At 35.2% G+C, this 17,580-nt stretch overlaps 2 protein-coding genes across 2 annotated transcripts in view; one reads left to right on the forward strand and one right to left on the reverse strand.

The window, feature by feature from the left end:
• Nucleotides 1-17,580, forward strand: part of LOC146146538 (dedicator of cytokinesis protein 9-like) — a 121,980-nt gene that overhangs the window by 85,003 nt on the left and 19,397 nt on the right. The window contains exons 32-36 of the mRNA XM_083388357.1: nucleotides 2,503-2,624; nucleotides 3,191-3,312; nucleotides 5,225-5,362; nucleotides 6,314-6,496; nucleotides 8,731-8,844. Coding sequence (XP_083244483.1) covers nucleotides 2,503-2,624; nucleotides 3,191-3,312; nucleotides 5,225-5,362; nucleotides 6,314-6,496; nucleotides 8,731-8,844 — 679 coding nt within the window. The remainder of the gene's footprint in view (nucleotides 1-2,502; nucleotides 2,625-3,190; nucleotides 3,313-5,224; nucleotides 5,363-6,313; nucleotides 6,497-8,730; nucleotides 8,845-17,580) is intronic.
• On the reverse strand, nucleotides 10,671-14,918 carry LOC146146540 (uncharacterized). The gene is made up of 2 exons (XM_083387045.1): nucleotides 14,541-14,918; nucleotides 10,671-12,199 (listed from the first exon to the last, which is right to left on the reverse strand). The coding sequence occupies exons 1-2, from the start codon at nucleotides 14,691-14,693 to the stop codon at nucleotides 11,333-11,335; spliced, it is 1,020 nt and encodes a 339-aa protein (XP_083243171.1). The 5' UTR covers nucleotides 14,694-14,918; the 3' UTR covers nucleotides 10,671-11,332.

The raw sequence follows: 17,580 nt of genomic DNA on the forward strand, positions 1-17,580 counted from the left end.
GACAATATCCTAGTATGTTTTACCATTTATATTTTTCCTGTCTGTCAAAAAAGTTAACACTATTACCTCGGTTCTATAATACTGTTCATCAAAGTGCGACATAAGGTCTCTTTAATACCAAGTAGTATAACAAAAAAGTATCCTTCATCATTTCTTTCCACGTGTAGGTCGATTAGACACAGCGGAATGAGGTTTGTTCTTAGGTTTGAAGTTTGCCGTGTTTTTAAGTTTCCCAAATTTGTTTGTATGGTACACCACCAAACGAAATATTTTGGTTGTCAAATCTTAACCGCTGCTATAAAAGCGTTTCTTTCTATTTAAAGTGATTTTTAAGTTTGATTTTGTCCGTTCGGACATTTTGTTTAGATCTTTGAAAAGATTTTCTGAATAACTTGCCACTAGAAAAAATAACTCATTTTTGATCGATATTACCATCTTTGAAAGAACATGGTTTAACCTGTTTTTTTACTGTTTGTTAATCTTATATTTCACACACATACGTGTTCAATCAATGTCATCTAGCCCTTCTGGAGTTATTTTTTGACCAACGATTACGGCTTATCATAGTACACTGGGACCCATCACAGATTAACCGAATCTGTCAAATGAAATTTATTTTTAAACAACAGAATATAATTAACGAACGATGAATGTTTGCAAAATTATTACCAAACGCTCATCACTCAATGTAAATGAAAAATTCTGGCTTATTTAATAAAGAAGTTCATGTATTACTGGACACTTATAATATCGACACATCTTCATTCTAGCAGAAAGTTAAGCGCATTTTAACCCGCCTTCTCTTTTTCATGCACCTTCTTCTTCTTCTTTGGCTCCTTGGTAATATTTCCTCGCCATTATTTTATCGGGTAAGCAAAACGCCATCCATCCAACAACAACAACTGCACGGTTATTATCAGCGGTGTCCGTTCGCCTCTTGCATGCTACAATTCGTAAAAAGTGCAAATTCTTAACTTGAAAATAACAGTCACCTTTGACCTATTTCATAAATATTATATCGACAATTTGTCGTGTATTTTTATCCCCTTTTTCTTAGCATTAAAACTAATGGTCACAATATTGTCCTATTTTTATCTTCTTTTTTTAGAAATAAAAAATATATGATTTGACAATATTGTTTTGAATATTTATCTTTTACTTTCCTTAGTCTTACAAAATTCTTTTTCACAATGTTGTCTAACCTTTTTTTATTTTTTTAAGCAAAAAAATATTTTTCAGACATAAAAAAAAATTTCTAGGGGGTAGGGCTGTTATTTTCGTTATGAGAAGTTGCAAAGTCCCGTGTTTATTCCCAAATGCTGCTTGTTGTACTTTTAGCTGTCTTTAGTTGTTATTTCTGCTCTTCGCATCTTGCCATAATTTATTTTGAAACGTTTCTTAAAAAGTTTCAATTTTTACATTTTAATTTTCAACTTTTGTTTGTCGTAAAAAAAAAGAGTAGCCAAAGTTTTCAGAAATTTCAGGAAAGTTTATCAAGCTTACTTGCATAATAAGTTTGTCAATGAAAAGTTACCCAATTTTTTTTCACGTTTTTATTTTGCCGCCACGAATATCGAGCATTTATGTTTCGGGACATAATTGCTATTAACAAAATACACACGTTCATATATTTTTTGGTGTAGGTTTAACATTTAGGTGTGCAACGAGCCTTATGGTGTTTTTAACATTCCCTTACACTGTTTTTTACTAACTTGAATTTTTTACACATTTCTTTAACTTTTAAACTAATTTATTCTACGTTCACCATTTTCAAGTTTCTAACATTTTAACATATTTTTATCGTTTTTAAACTTTTCAGTTGGGATCTTAATGGCCAACATGAGTAAGACTTTATCAAAATTAAAAATATTTTATTTAATTCAATACAATTTGTGTTGTTGCGAACCATGATGCTTATTGTGAACTCTGATTAAAACCTTCAGTCACAGATATTCGAAAAATAATCAATTTTCTGTCGCTAATTCGTGTTTACGCCAATCTCTTTCATGTAATTTTATGTAGTTTTCTCTGAAAATCATGCGTTTTTCACTAATTCATCCTTACTATTTTTTATCAACCCACATTATTTAAACAACTTGCAATCTCATACATTTTAAAATGATAGCCATATCGCACTGACTAATTTTACAATAATTGAAAACATACTTAATTGAAAGTTATCATCTAATAATGTCATTCACAAGCAAATCCCGCCATTCAATTTTACATTTTACATAATTCATGCATAAATTATTTGGTTCTATATTTTCGTATTGTAAAAAAATACACTTAAATATTTTATATTAAACATAGTCTTTCTCTCCACCAACCAGTTTTATTTACCAGTATTTGAAAACTATACACCCTTTTTCATACATTTTTTTTAACAATTTATCCACCTATATAACCCCTGCTTTACCCTATAAGTTAGCAAATGTTGGTGATAAGTTTTATATATTTTATTGTTTTATGTACGTCTAACGAACATTCCACTATTTCCAGATTCGGATCTTTGTCGAAAATCTCCAACAGCAACAAGTTTAAATCCCTCCCCGTACGAATCCGTCCATCCACCGCCCAACATTACAAGCATGTCAGTATAGTTGCTGAACCGATGGTCACTCGTAAGTAAACAACATACTGTATCTGGCATTTTATTCCAATACCGATACCCGATAATTTGGACAAAAAATATCGCGATTCGATCCGCTACCAAATGACGTCATTAACTCATTACTATTCGCAAAAAGCATATTAGATGAAATTGAAACGCCTAAAAAACCTATTTCCAGGTCATTACGCCTAAAGTTGCTGTAGTGTTAGGAAGTTTAGTTAGCTCAAATTGCTATACTTCCATTATTTGATAAATTAAATTTCGTATTTTACCATTAGATTTTTTCTTGTTTTAACGGTGTCACTGTTTATACATGTTGGTTCAAAAATATGAATAATTAAAAGTAATAACTTTTGTTTTTTATCAAATTACATAAAAAGTTTAAAGATAAGGCTCATTCTTCAACGTATTTAGATTTTTTAATATTTATTTTTTTAACAAGCGATATTGGAGGTTTGATAAAATGTGAAAGAAATGATTTACAGCAGATAAACTCATATGTGGCCTGTGCATCACATTATTGCACGGCACAATAATCTTTATGACACGTACTAACGATTGTGACGTAACACGCAGAAGCGTCACACATGGTTGACGACGCGGAGTTGAGTCAACAATCTTTACTTGAAGCAAATCTTTCAACCGAGGTTGGGATGATTGTGCTCGATATGATGTCAGAGTTCATGAGACAATACAAGGTACAGTAGCAAACATACATGACATAGTACAAGGTACAGTAGCAAACATACATGACATAGTACAAGGTACAGTAGCAAACATACATGACATAGTACAAGGTACAGTAGCAAACATACATGACATAGTACAAGGTACAGTAGCAAACATACATGACATTGTACAAGGCACAGTAGCAAACATACATGACATAGTACAAGGTACAGTAGCAAACATACATGACATAGTACAAGGTACAGTAGCAAACATACATGACATAGTACAAGGTACAGTAGCAAACATACATGACATAGTACAAGGTACAGTAGCAAACATACATGACATAGTACAAAATGTCCGATAAAATCGGATCGGAGCCGATACCTGATACCAAGTGGTAGTATCGGTACTCGACCGATACTAGGGTGGTATCGGTGACGATCCGATATTGATATGGAAATTTTATCCATTATTTTGCGATCGAAGCAGTTTCATTTACATTAAAAGGTAAATACAGTAACAAATATAAAATTAGCAACTGGTGATATTTTAAATGTGCCTGCGCGTTTTTTCGTTTTGGAACTTTCTCCACCATTAGTTGTATATCAGCTTGTCTTACACTCAATATACACTTACGTATTAGCAAATTAATTATCTGCAACATCGCCAAATACGTAGCGATGAATAGCGGCAAACTTTACCTAAAATGAACTTATTTTTATTTATTTGGGAAAGGTTACCCCAAGAATATCAAACTAAGAACTCAATAAGTAAACTGAATAACTAAACTAAATGGCAGAAATGAATAAATATAATGACAAAACACAGTTCATTTGTTGATGGGCTCGTATATTACTTACAGCTAAAAACACGAGTGTGCTTGGTGTTACTCTGAATTTCTTGGATTAGTGAATTAAGTTGTATTGAATGGCATAACGCTGTGGACCCTATTCCGTTGTTGCTTTTACTTTCCAAAAAAGTGGAAACAACTTGAGTACCACATTCCATAGTAAATAACTTGACTCTACATTTCATAGAACAGTTTTTGTAAATGATACATTTTATACAAAAAAATAATTTTCAGCATTAATTTAAAAAGTAAAATATATAGTTACAAAAATGACAAGACTTTAACCACTTGTAGTTCGAATTGAACTAAAAATAAAACAATATAATAAGTACATGTTAACAAAACTTCCCGTTATAATATCATTATTAAAGCAATGCGAATTCGTCAACGTTCTTGCTTTTTGTTAGACGGAAGTAGAAATCCAAGTCTCCCTTTATCACATTCAAGTCACGTTTTTTCGAAATAACCTGAAATGTGTCGGCTGCAGCCAGACAACCCAGTTAACTGTTGTACCGCGTGCATATCAACGCACAGACGCCGATATAATGAAAAATATTGCACTTTTTCTGGTTTTAATATTCGCTACTTTCATAGGGATCGCCTAGTAATAAAGATTTTGGCAAAATTGAGACTTCTCCGTACAGTTTACTTTCAGTTTCATTACGTCATTTTGCTGATACAAAGCACCATTTGTTTCTTGTTGTTGGTTTTTAAAGAAAATAGTCAAAAAATATAGAAAAAATTTAAAAAAAGGACTAAGTTATTTTTTAAGTAAACGTTAAAAAGAGTGTTTCAGAATGTTATTTGATTTCCCAATTGAAATTAAAAAATGGCTTTCAATTTAACAAAACCTTTTCCTTGCTCTCCACTTTTGATGTTTGCTTTAACAAATATTCCACTATTAAATAATTCCAAAAATTATAAAAAATAACTGGTGAAAAGGTAAATTAATCTACACGCAATTAAATCCCTTTATTTTGGTTTTCATTAATTTTAACCGGATAATTTTGCCAGAAATAACTAAAAAAAAGAAGTAAGCACAGTCTTTACCTTGTTTTTACTTTAACCAGAATTTTATTTCACAGAAACAACTTCAAGCCCGTGACGGCGACAGTCCACTCATGCAGAAAATATTTGACGTCATGCTGACGTTTCTACAGATCAGCCAATCAGAGCACGTCCTCAAGCACGCCTTCGCATCACTACGACTTTTCCTTTGCAAGGTGGGTCACGTGATTGTTGACCTTTGTGAGGGGTCAGAGGTCAGGGATTAAGATGTTGCACCAGTGATTCCCAAAGTGTGTCGCGGCAGACTCGTGTGACTCGCGAGATTGTCAAGTGTGCCGCGAAACTTTTTGTAATTTGGGAAAATTAGGTTACCAAAATTACCAATAGGAATTTCAGACCTAAATATGCACTATACATTACAAATTAATAATATTGAGAAATTTAAATATAGTTTGTCGTGTGTTAAGGGCGATTGTAAAATGACTCTATTGTTTTCTGTTGAAAATGTGCCACGAAATAGTAAAGTTTTTTGTAGTGTGCCGCGAGCCAAAAAAGTTTGGGAACCACTGTGTAATGTCTGTACCTTAAACCGCCAAAACGATAAATTGAAGCATGGCTGGGGTGAGACAAAGCTTAAGTAACTTGATTTGCTGGTAAATGTGGTAAATATTTGTTGTTCTTTCATTTTAAGCTAATGGAAACAATATTGCTTTTCTCTAACCCAACTCACACTAGTAAAATATAACTTCTTGTTTATATAAGGGTTGGGTTTGACTGATTAACTTGAATATTGTTAATGAGAAAATTTAAATAATTATTTAATAAAATAAATAAGCGCTTATTAAAATTGTCGCTTGATTTAAGTTGTTATTAAAGTTTAGTTTGGAATTGCATCCGACGACGTTTCATCTGTGTTTTATCTTTATTGGCCAATATTCCGCGGGCCGGAGTTTAGTAACCTGTCTAGACTGTCATGTCCACCAGTGACATTGATTCACAGTTTTCTTAACTAGTTTTATTGAATAACTAAAGAATTCCTACTAAGGATTAACCAGATATTTTAAAGCAGTATTTTTTATGTGTTATATTACTTCATTTTTTTTAGAATGATTCAAGTGAGGAAAAGTTGTTACAAATGATTTAATCTCGTATTAATGTTGCTTCAGTTTCCTAACGTGTTGTTCCGTGGATCTGCGGACAAGTGTGCTTCCATCATCTACCACTCGTTGCGATGTTGCAACTCGAAGCTTGCGTCCACGAGATCTGAGGCGTGCGCTTTACTTTACCTCCTGATGAGGAACAACTTCGAACATGGACCTGGCAGGAATTTTGTCAGGTCACATCTACAAGTAAGTTGCAAGCTGTGTGTGGAGTATTTGGAACCAAAAAAAATCAATGTTGTGGGTACATTTATGTAAACTTAGTTTTGGCTTTAAGTTTTATGTTTTTAACCAAACATCTGTAATGTCATATCTATAAGTGCGTTTCAAGCTATACGTAGAATATTTAAACTTAAAAAGCAATACTCGGTTATACATTATGCCTGACAGCAATGACTTATTTTAAAAAAGCAATGTTGTGGCTTGGCTGCAAGCGTTTTATTATTTTGCCAACTTCTGTAATGTAGAAATCACATCGATTTGATATTTAACGAAGTTTTAATCTGTGGAATATGTGGACTGAAAAATAATGTTTGGGCGCCTCTAACTTCTGTAATGTGTCACGATGCTTTGGTATTTGAATGAAGAAACGTACATATATACAATGTGTATTCTGTGACCAAGCCCTTCTGTAGTCGTAGTTTCCAATGATAACGGCACACATATATAGTATACTTTTTTTTCTTTAAATGTATATTTACCGCTATTCGGGCAATCTTTTCCAGGGCAATATAATTTGCAACTATTGGCGTGTAAAATGATGTAGCTTTTTCGCCTATAATTGCAATAATATTGCCCTGAAGAAACTGCCCGAATAAGTCATCAAAACGTTGGCATTTTAATTTTGCCCGAAGAACAATTGTACAATTGAAACAATGTCTGGCAGCAAAATAACATTCATGAAATTAGCCCTTTTAAATAATGTTTAAAACACCTTCTTAGTAGGTTAAACGTGAAAAACCCAGTAGTTTTCCAAGAATTCGAGATTGCGTCCCGAAATGTCGCCTATTTCCATCAGTCTGTTGTGTTTCCACTCGGCACAACATTCTAATTATAGCCTTTTGTGGAAAACGACCCAGACATGTAATGACTACGCTGACTTTGTTGTCATGTGCGATGGTGCAAACAGGTCAATACATGTCACTTAATTACTGAATTAAATCCACAAACCTTTGCGCAATACAGTATTAATTCTCTGCGAAAATTTCTGTTCTTTAACATAGATTTACAAAAAAATATTTCTGTACTAATTAAGTATTGTTACATTTTAATATACTTCAGTGTAAAAGGTCTGTATCTTTAAAAACAAACTGTTAAAAACAAATTTTACAATTCAAATTTCTCATGTTTTGCTTGTAATTGTCGTTTGGCATTTTTAAATTATACATTTTTCATCTTTGAGCGCACGAATGTTGACGTCTTTGCTGTTACGGCAAACATATTGTGCTTGACAAACAAATACTGTGATAATAAACCGAATGGAAACTCCCAGCTAATGGCGCTAGCTGTAAAATTTAATTGTTCCAAATTTTCCAGCTATAAAATGTACATTATGGATAATTTTTTTTTGCGAGGTAATTTCCAAAATCTAAATGGCGCAAATTCTGGCTTTTCTGCAAATTTAAGTTTTTGTTTTGTATTTACGGATAAAACATGTTCGAAATTTATTTTATTACGTTTGATACTTTAGTGTCTTTAAATTCTTTAATTTTGTTGACTAATAAATTATAAGTCACAGAGGCCAGAGCCCATCCTTCTTTATAAGTTGTAACGATACAATAAGTCATTTGACAAAAAGTCGGATGCAATTCTGATTTGAATGCTAAATTAATTATTTCCAGTGTAGAGTAACTTTTATTTTTTAGTTAAATAGGTTACTAGGGTCCTCCATTATTTAAAAGTATAAAATAAGGTGCACGAAAAAGTTTGAGAACCACTGCTTAAGCGTAATTAGCACAATGTTTAAACTTGTCTGACCAATAGAAACGACCATACAACATACTCTGGCTAAATAGGTTGGTACGATTTTATTTAAAACATTAAGAAAAGGCCATACAATTACGAGATGTTTGATGCTCAGGGGGTAGCGAAAGACCGTAAGGTTAGATTCGTCGCATACCTGAAGCTTACTGCCGTCATAGGCACGAATTTCAGTCTTAAAAAACGCCCTCCCATGCAAAAACCAAAACCCGGGCCAGTTGTTCCACATTTTTAGATTCTGTCGTGCAATAAATAAATTTAACCGACATTTTGCAAATAACCGGCAAGTTAAAAAATATTGTTATAAATAAAGTTTTATTCAATTATGGTTCAAAAACATCGTTTAAAACTTAACGCGGTGTAATATTTAAAATACTAATTCCTCTGGTTAGATTTATTGCATCTCTAAAGCTCACTTAACTGTGTTATAACCTTATGTTCAGATGATCAAGTCAGTTTCCCAGCTGATCAGCGATGAGGTTGGAATCGGAAGTTCCAGGTTCCAACATTCGCTCTCTGTAATCAACACTTACGCCATCAGTGATAAGGGAATGCAGGTGAGAGCTTGTGTTTAATCATGTTAAGTAAACCTGGGCATTTGTACGTGCTGCTTGCGAATTTTGGCAGTGTTTAATTTTTTTTTCAACTCCTTTAAACCCTGATAAATATTCTCATAATCACAAAAACAATAGATTTTGTGTAAAAAAAATGTGCACTTTCAGTAATCAACACTTACGCCATCAGTGATAAGGGAATGCAGGTGAGAGCTTGTGTTTAATCATGTTCAGCAAACCTGGGCATTGTACGTGCTGCTTGCGAATTTTGACAGTGTTTAATATTTTCAACTTATCTTGTCCCAATTAATATTGTCAGCATAACAAAACAGAAAATTTGGGCGAAATATTCCGGATAAAATATGTGCTTATGACAGTTTTTTAAAATTACTTAAGGTCATTGTAGAAATAAATTAAGTCCAAATCTAGTCATTAAGTCACAGCATTGGCGTCAAAAACAAATGTTAAACTTATAGAATTGATGAACGTGTTCCTTCAAACGTAAACAAATAGCAAGTTAACATTTACAACATTTAATATGTCAAGTCATTTGTGTAAACGACATTGGTTTAGAAAATATCAGAAACTTAACAAAATCACTTAAAACAATTTGAATCAGCGAACTTAGGAAACTATTTAGCGGATTGTCTTTCATACTTAATTCCTTATCTAAAGCTATGGAGTGCAGCATATTTGAACACGTATTTGTGCTTGCTTTGCGATAACGGACATTAGAGTAAGATAGTAGCTAACATAACGTTAGATAAACGCACTGTATAGTGCTGAGATATAAACCAATAAATTGCTGGCCAATATCTTAAGTTGATTCTATAGAAATGACAGACCATCTTGGCAAGTTCAGGTTATTTATAAATACGTTGCTGTGTTGCTATTTGCTATTCTTTTAACTGAGATTTAAAAGGTAAGTTCAAATTCGTATTTTGTTCGTGTTTTGTGGATTTTGTTAAACTTGGCCAATATTGGTTTTAAATTTAATAATCCCCAGGGAAAGTAGCTTCTGCATTAGAGAAATTAAGTCATCAGTGTAAATTTTTTGTATAAAGCAGGTTATTGAGACAACAGGAATTTCTCTACCAATACTTAGATTTTAGATGCAAGAATTTGAGCTTTTGTATAGTTATATCTTGTAAGCATTCGGCTTTGTTGGTCGTTGTCAATTATTAATTTTCTGGTTTTATGCCCATCATTGGGATATAACAACTTATGGTGGCGTCACTGGCGTGTAACATAACTCATCACCATTTGCGTCTTAACGAATCAATTGCTTTGAAAACATCAGTGTAAATGTTAATGCGTACAGCAAAGTATTGGGACAACAGGAATTTCCTCTTTCACTACTTTAGATGTAGGAACTTTGACTTTTATGCAGTTATTTTTATTAACGTTCAGGTTTGTGTATTGTTGAGTAAAACAAATATTCATTTTTTTGGTGTATGGCTTGCATTGACTATAACAACTTTAGATTGCTTGTAACATTCCTTTCAGAAAAATAACACGTCATCAATTGCCCAGGTCATTATTAGAGCAAGGCAACTTCAAGTCAAAACATTAATTTTAAGATAAACGATAAACTATGAAAGTTGGTAAACTCGCCTGAATTTATGAGCAATAACTCAGCTGCAAAATACCGAAAAAAAAATGTAGATACCAAATCGTTTTAAGTGTAAAAATTGAGATAAATAGCTTAGTTTTATAATAAAATGTTAAATAAAAGTCTAATTTTAACCCATATTTTTTAACTTACCACCATTTGCGTTTTAACCTACTAATCAATACAAAGACATTCGTTTGCAAGAAGCACATAAATATCGTTGGTTGTCTTTATTTCATCACCAGGCGTTTGGTAAGATAGATTGAACTCACATTACAATCAACACTATGGTGAACAACCTGGTGTCATAAAGCGCATATACTTATTCGAATAAACTCAACAAAAACATAAAAAACAAGTGAAAAATAACATTTGCTCGCTTTTGCAGTTACGAAACATGTTACAACCATACCGACAAGCAAATTGTTGTCTGCTTGGGACTGCGATGGCAATTAGGGAATCATTTTGTGATGTTGTAATTGCGATTCTTAAATAGGTGTAATTAAATAATGAATGCGGTTATTAAGTGACGTGTTCGATCTGATCAACGCAATAATCACAAGCATCACAATTTAACTCAATAACACGCAAAAAACAACGTAACTTTCTGCAAAACAACAAAATGTAGGAAATAAACAACAACAGGCGATGGAAGATGTAAATAAGGGCAACAAAACGACTTTGTTGTGTAGAAGGAAAGTTAAAGATATCTCTGCACGATGTAAAAGTAAAAGGCTGCCAAAAAACGTAAACGCAAAAAATCGTGAAAAGTCATTTTCCGGGCTTTTTCGTCGCAATTATCTCACCACGAAGTCCATGTCGCAATTCGCGTCTCGCGATCGACAATGCTCGCCGTTCAACGTCACAATGGCGCCGCTATCACGTGACTTTAAGCGCAGGGATGACAATCGAACGCCGCGCGTCTTTTCTGCTGCTGCTGTTATTGTTCTGGTTCTCCTTGTTGTTGCATTCGTTCAGCACAGTTGCTTTGTAGAGCGCCTTGAGAGGAGATTCCTCCTTGCTCCTCCCACTCCCTGCTCCCACTCCTCCCGAGGAGCGCTCGTTCTCCGAGAGACCGAGGATCTTTGCGAAGCTGCTCGACCTGAAAATTCCCGCCATTCCGTTGTCGTTTTTCGCGCCAATCTTGCCCACGTGACGTGCCGGTGATACGTACTGGTACTCATGCTTCACTTCACCGTCCACCATCACGGGAGGAGCGATCATATGAGCGTCACGAGCGCTCACGGTTGCGCTTCTCGCGCGGTGAACACCGGCTCCTTTCTTCCCACCCGGAGATATCGGAGGTTTTGAGACCTTTCCTGGAGCTGAGAGTGCCACAGAACAAGATGCGCTCTCCACCTGGTCGTAAGCCATCGGGAGCGGGTAGTCAGGGCTCTTCCCGTTGCTAGGCAACTTTGCCTGGTGGTTGCTAGGCAACTTCTGATACTGGTTGCTAGGCATTTCGTCCTCGCTATGAGCTTTAACTTCTTCGCTGTTTAAACTTGAGCTGTCTTCGTTCTTTCTCGGCATAAGCGGCGAACTTCGCTGTGCGTTTGATCGGTTCGAGAACCTTCGCTTGATGCTTCGGAACGAGTTCTTGATCCCACCCACACTGCTGCTGCTGCTTGTGTGCTTGCTGAGCGACGACTGGCCGTTGCTTGCCTCGCTAGAAGCTGGGCTGGCTGGGCGCCCTTCTTCTTCTTGTATAGCTGATTCTTGTGGGGAGAACGACTTGAGTCGGGACTTCTGTAATGCGACAGAAATAGCAGCAATTAGCCACGTCGTTGTCGCGCTGGTTGTGGGAGATTAATGAGATGTCAGAAACCAAAGCACGAACTTATACATTAGCGACTTGTCGGTTTGGAAATACGAGACAAAAATAGGGTGTCATGCGCCTTGAAGTTAAAGTGTAATAGTTGCAGTTTTTAATTAACTAAATTTAACACATGTTAGGAATTTAAATCGACACACGAATAAGACAAAAATAGGGTTTTATGTTGCATTTTTCAACTTACTACATTTAGTTTATTACGACTTTAAATTTACCCAGGAATAAACCCACGCGATGCCAGTTTGGGAAAAAACACGACACGAAAATAGGGCGTAATACCTCCTAAAGTAAATGTGCGCAGATGGATTTTTACAGTATTGTATCAAGAAACACTTATGTATGGTTAGCTTGGAAAAATTTTAAACCGTCAAAAACTTGGATGAAACCCTTTAAAAATTTTGGATTACACCTGTTTAGAAAGTTATGTTATGTATTTTATAAAACAAGACGCATTTGTGTGATTTCTGCATAGTCTCTCTGTTGTTATAAAGGTCATAAACTTGCACTTAGCTTGTTATATTTGTTTGTTTCTATATTTGCACACAAAGCACTTCCGTGTGTTTTATTTTACACGAGCTGTTAAGTCGCTATTTAAAGCTGCATTTTTAAAATAACTCTCGTTTTTACCGTTTACAGAAATACACGCGTAATTTCACAAAAATAGGTTTGCTGACCCGCTTTACATATTACTTACACGCAAACTAACTCACGTGCGGGCGATTTTACAATTGTCCGGTAAAATGGAAAAAAATGGAAAAAGCACTATTTTTAGACGTGTTTGAAATAAACACCGCGCTTCATTATAATACCACTTCGTTCATTCAGCACCTAACAGCGCGCGGTAAAAATTTAAACCACGTTAATGTTTTTTTTCAGCATTTACAATTGACTGAACATGCATTTATAATATTATTTTAAACGTTTAGTAGTTGTGTCAAACCAAAATACATTTTAAGGGGTGGATTATTGGCACAAAACAGGCCAATTTTTTAGGCCGGCCCTGTTTAAAACGGCCACAATAACTGGCCAATTGAACATATAATCCGCTAATCGCCCCGCTATAGTGTCGCGTGTCGGTGATTACACGAACTAACACGACTTTTAAACGCCTTCCAATTAAGGACTCGTGTCGCTTATAAACGCAATGATGGATTATCACTTGCTGTCAGCATTCTGTCGAAATCGGAAGCGAATTACTTCTAACTATGCAAATTGAATCTTTACGTTCCGATAATCGTATGCAAGTGCTTACTGCACAATTCGTGACCGTAGCGCAGCTAATTACAACACGAACCTTCGGTTATTTCGATGCTAAATGTATTTTTTTCGCTAATTGCCGCAAACTAACTAATATTTCCGGAATATTGACAGACAGTAGCAAACTTATTAAATTCCTATTTTAAAAATAACGTCCTTTTGGAATAAACTAAAAAATGTATGCATTTATAGCGGACTTCTGCCATAACGACACATTTTTAAATGGATAAAAAGTTTTACTTTTTTGTACACTTGCTTATTCTCGCTTTTTTAAATCGATAAATCTGGTAATGCACAAAAATTGAGACCCCTTTTATTAAATGAACCAATACCGCGTTTTATGACCTTAAAACGACCCTAAAAATTGACCCCTGGTCGTAGATTAAAGCCAACTTCTACCAATCTACCTTAATCCAAGCCAGACTGCGAACGCCAGGTTATATACGTTTAACCCGCAACCACACACTAACACCTACACATTAACACATGCGCGAAGTGACCCGATGAATTCGGACGTCCCATATAGCCTATGCTTTTAATTCAAGCAATTCCTATCTTTGAAAGCACAACGCTCAACTTTTGTAAAAGGTTTTTGAAAAACTTACAGAAAAAAAACTATTGGAGGTTGATATAAGACCCCAAATATCCATCACACAAAATACATTATTAAATGCCTCCGAAAAGCATGTGGGACAATGCTGTTTAAAATTTTAAAACAAATTTGCCCACTTGTATGCTTGTATGCGAGTTGTTCGAGATCTTTCTACAACATTAATATGTTCAGTTACATAACTGTTGTTAATACCCGATTTATTTTTAAACATCTAGTTTCCCCTGAAAATATCCTTAGGTGTTGCGGACTGGAAAAAAACTTGGACTACTATGAGGTGTCGAAATAAAATGCAACTTATCGGGTAACCCCCCCCCCCAGTTCCCACCCTTAACCTCACACGACAATCACGCACTCCCCACTTGAAATAACTGGCTCTCTTACGCCACCTGGTGCTCGAGGTCGGTCATCAGTTGGTCGAACTCCTGCCCGAGCTCCTCCAAACTCTCCCCAACTTCCTCACCGAAGTGGAGGAGCAAAGAGCCTCTCCAAACTCTTCTCTGATGATAAGGTCTTCTTGCGACTCCGGATGTTGTCTCCATTATGATGATATGTGTGAAAGGGTGGTTACTCCGTATATCCGATGATTTAGAATCTTGTGCTGTTCCAGTAGGCTAAGTTTTGACTCTTTGTCTTTTCTGCTTTTTTCCAGTTCAAATTAGGTATTTAAACAAAAATTTACAAACAGAAAACTGCTGCTGAAAACACGGCATTATTTGAGATTGCTACGCCAAATATTCAAATTATTTATAATGGCAGTATTCAGTATAGCTTCCTTGTCTTTTTGGCATTCTTTGACGACATTTCTACAATTAAATATTTATAAAAAAATTCAAAAAGCACGTAATCTGTGTTCGAGTACAGTTTAAGATGTGTTACCCAAAGTCCATCTCATGCAAATGAGTTCAGTATAAATCCGTTGTTTTTCGGCTTTTTTGATGATATTTTCACTTTAAATTAATTATTATTCAAAAAAAAAATCAACAAAACAAAACCTAATTTTATGCTGAAAGTACAGTAAAGTGTGGATTGTTAAGATCGCAGTTGTTTTCCAAAACGTTTTAAAAATTGTTACATTTACTGCGCTAACTTGATCGATAGTGGGTAAGTTCTTTCAGAACAACGCTGCAGACCAATAGCTTATTTCAGTCCGACAAATTTACTCTCTGCGTTTGCCAACAAACTGTTCTACAACTAAAGAAACTCCGATCTTGAAGTTAGTTTTTAGGCCTTAACACATGATCTTAATTACCAAAAACCGAAAAACCTCAGATGTGCATTTGTTCTGCTCACTCCTATTTACATAAACAAACCACAAAGTTAAAACTGCCGTGCAGTACTTAAACCACATGTTGCCACACATAAATTATTCAGCGAACTGCAGATAACTCTACTGCGCAGTGACAACAAACAGCAAAGTCTCCTGCAAAGCACCTGTATAATGTTTCAACTGATAGCTGCCCACGCAACACTATCAGTAGCACACACAGCTGGTGAAACAGCTTTCTAGCACAAACTAAGCCGGGTATGACGATATGCACCCACCTAATCACACACACATCATACTATCGCGTAATAACTCTCTATAAGTCATTTTTTTTCTGGGTTTTTCTGATACCTTCTGACTTTGGTCAGTTGAAAATGCAGTTTTGAATAACTTACGCCAAAGCTACTATGGGATAGTCAACTTTAAAACATCCCGGTTTTCATTTTATATTTAATTCAATACAAAGGTAAAAAAGGTGGAAATGACTACTTTAAAGTAACTTAATGCGGCTCATTCGTATGGACACCTCTAAACCACGAGTCACACTTTATGTTTTCCTAAATTAACAACTTTTCGTCTTTACACGAATTCTTCGTGAAAAGTCAGGTTATCATTTGCAACTCTGCCTTTTGGGTTATTGTCTATCACATTATTTGTCAAAATACTCAATTTTTAACCACGTTTCTGCAAACTTGGTTCCATAGCTACTCTACAAAACGCAAAGTAACCTTTATAAGCAGGCATTGGAATCCTGTCTCTATCTTATTGTCAATTCTTGGCTGTTTAACATATTTACTTTGGAAGTAACTCAGTTTTAAACCACAATTCTGCATGCCTAGTTTACATAGCTACCGTAAAGTCACCTTATCAAGCAGGCGATTTCGTATTTTTAAGAACTAATATCCCCCTATTCCCTCCGCTATTTTCTTGCCAAATACGCACCTTGTATAAAAAGCAACCTCTTTCAAGCAACCACACATACACAGATTGCAAAGCGACCTAGTAAGCTAGCCGACTAGCACATTACGCCTTATGCTTGTTGCTGTATTATACGTGGTGCAATACGAGAGCTGACACATTTTGAAGCGGAATTGTACAGAGACGTCTGGCCTAATGCGCCGCAACAACTAGCTGGTTTTAATTCGTGTCATAACTGACACTTTCTCAGCCTTGCTCAACTAGGGATTTGACCCTCGTGTTATGCATTCAAGGAAGTTTCAGTTATGTTCTGTGTTTCGAGGTTCAACTGATTACAAAATCACTTAAAAACTTAGTAAGGATATCAAATCCCATACAGAAGTGGGTATAATTTTGAACTCTTTATTCATTTTTAACAAAATGCTGCCGACTTCTGTATTGGCTCAGATATTCTTACTACGTCTTACTACAACCTCCAGCCATGTTCCATAACTTAAAAACCTAATTTAAAAAGTAAATATATACAATATCTAAAAACCAATAATTGTTTTAGTATAGTTAATAACCAATCATTCCAGTTAATGGCAAGCGTCACTAAAGCTGATTATTACCAATCCTTAACTCTAAAAACAAACCACCGATCAACTCAGAAAGTAAAACTTTTGATATTAGCTTTCCGTTTTTGTGTACTGCATGGTTTTGAGAGAATTTAAATTTGATTGTGTCAGCTGAAGTTTATCAACGCTAAACGTGACACACACAGTCACGTCTCCACCCAGCATTGTTCATTTCCACCCGTAGTACGATGACGTCACATTAGCAGTGACGTCATATCGATATTGTTGACGCGGATGACGAAAAAGCGAAAAGAGGAAATAACATCACTTTGTGAAACGAAAGCGGTTTATCTGATTTCTAATTTTATCTTTTTTAAAGCGCCAACACAAGATTTGCGCAAAAGTTGTTCACTATGGTTTTGCAAGCGTTTTTTTTTTGACGTTCACATACTGTGAATTCCTGAACCCACTATCACTCCTTCGTTTCCAAAACATCTTAAATTCCTAAAACATGCGCACTATGTCGTAATTTACCAGTCCTAGTTGGCACAGGTCAATATCACGCGATATTATAGATATAAAGATAATATAAAAAAGCACATGGCAAAATAATTAACTTTTACTGTTTTTACTGAAAAGGCTCCAAATCAAGAAAAAAAAACCTTGCTGAATCGAGATATACAGACA

The sequence above is a fragment of the Ascidiella aspersa genome, chromosome 4 (assembly GCF_963924565.1).
Source record: "Ascidiella aspersa chromosome 4, kaAscAspe10.2, whole genome shotgun sequence".
NCBI classification, from domain to species: Eukaryota; Metazoa; Chordata; class Ascidiacea; order Phlebobranchia; family Ascidiidae; genus Ascidiella; species Ascidiella aspersa.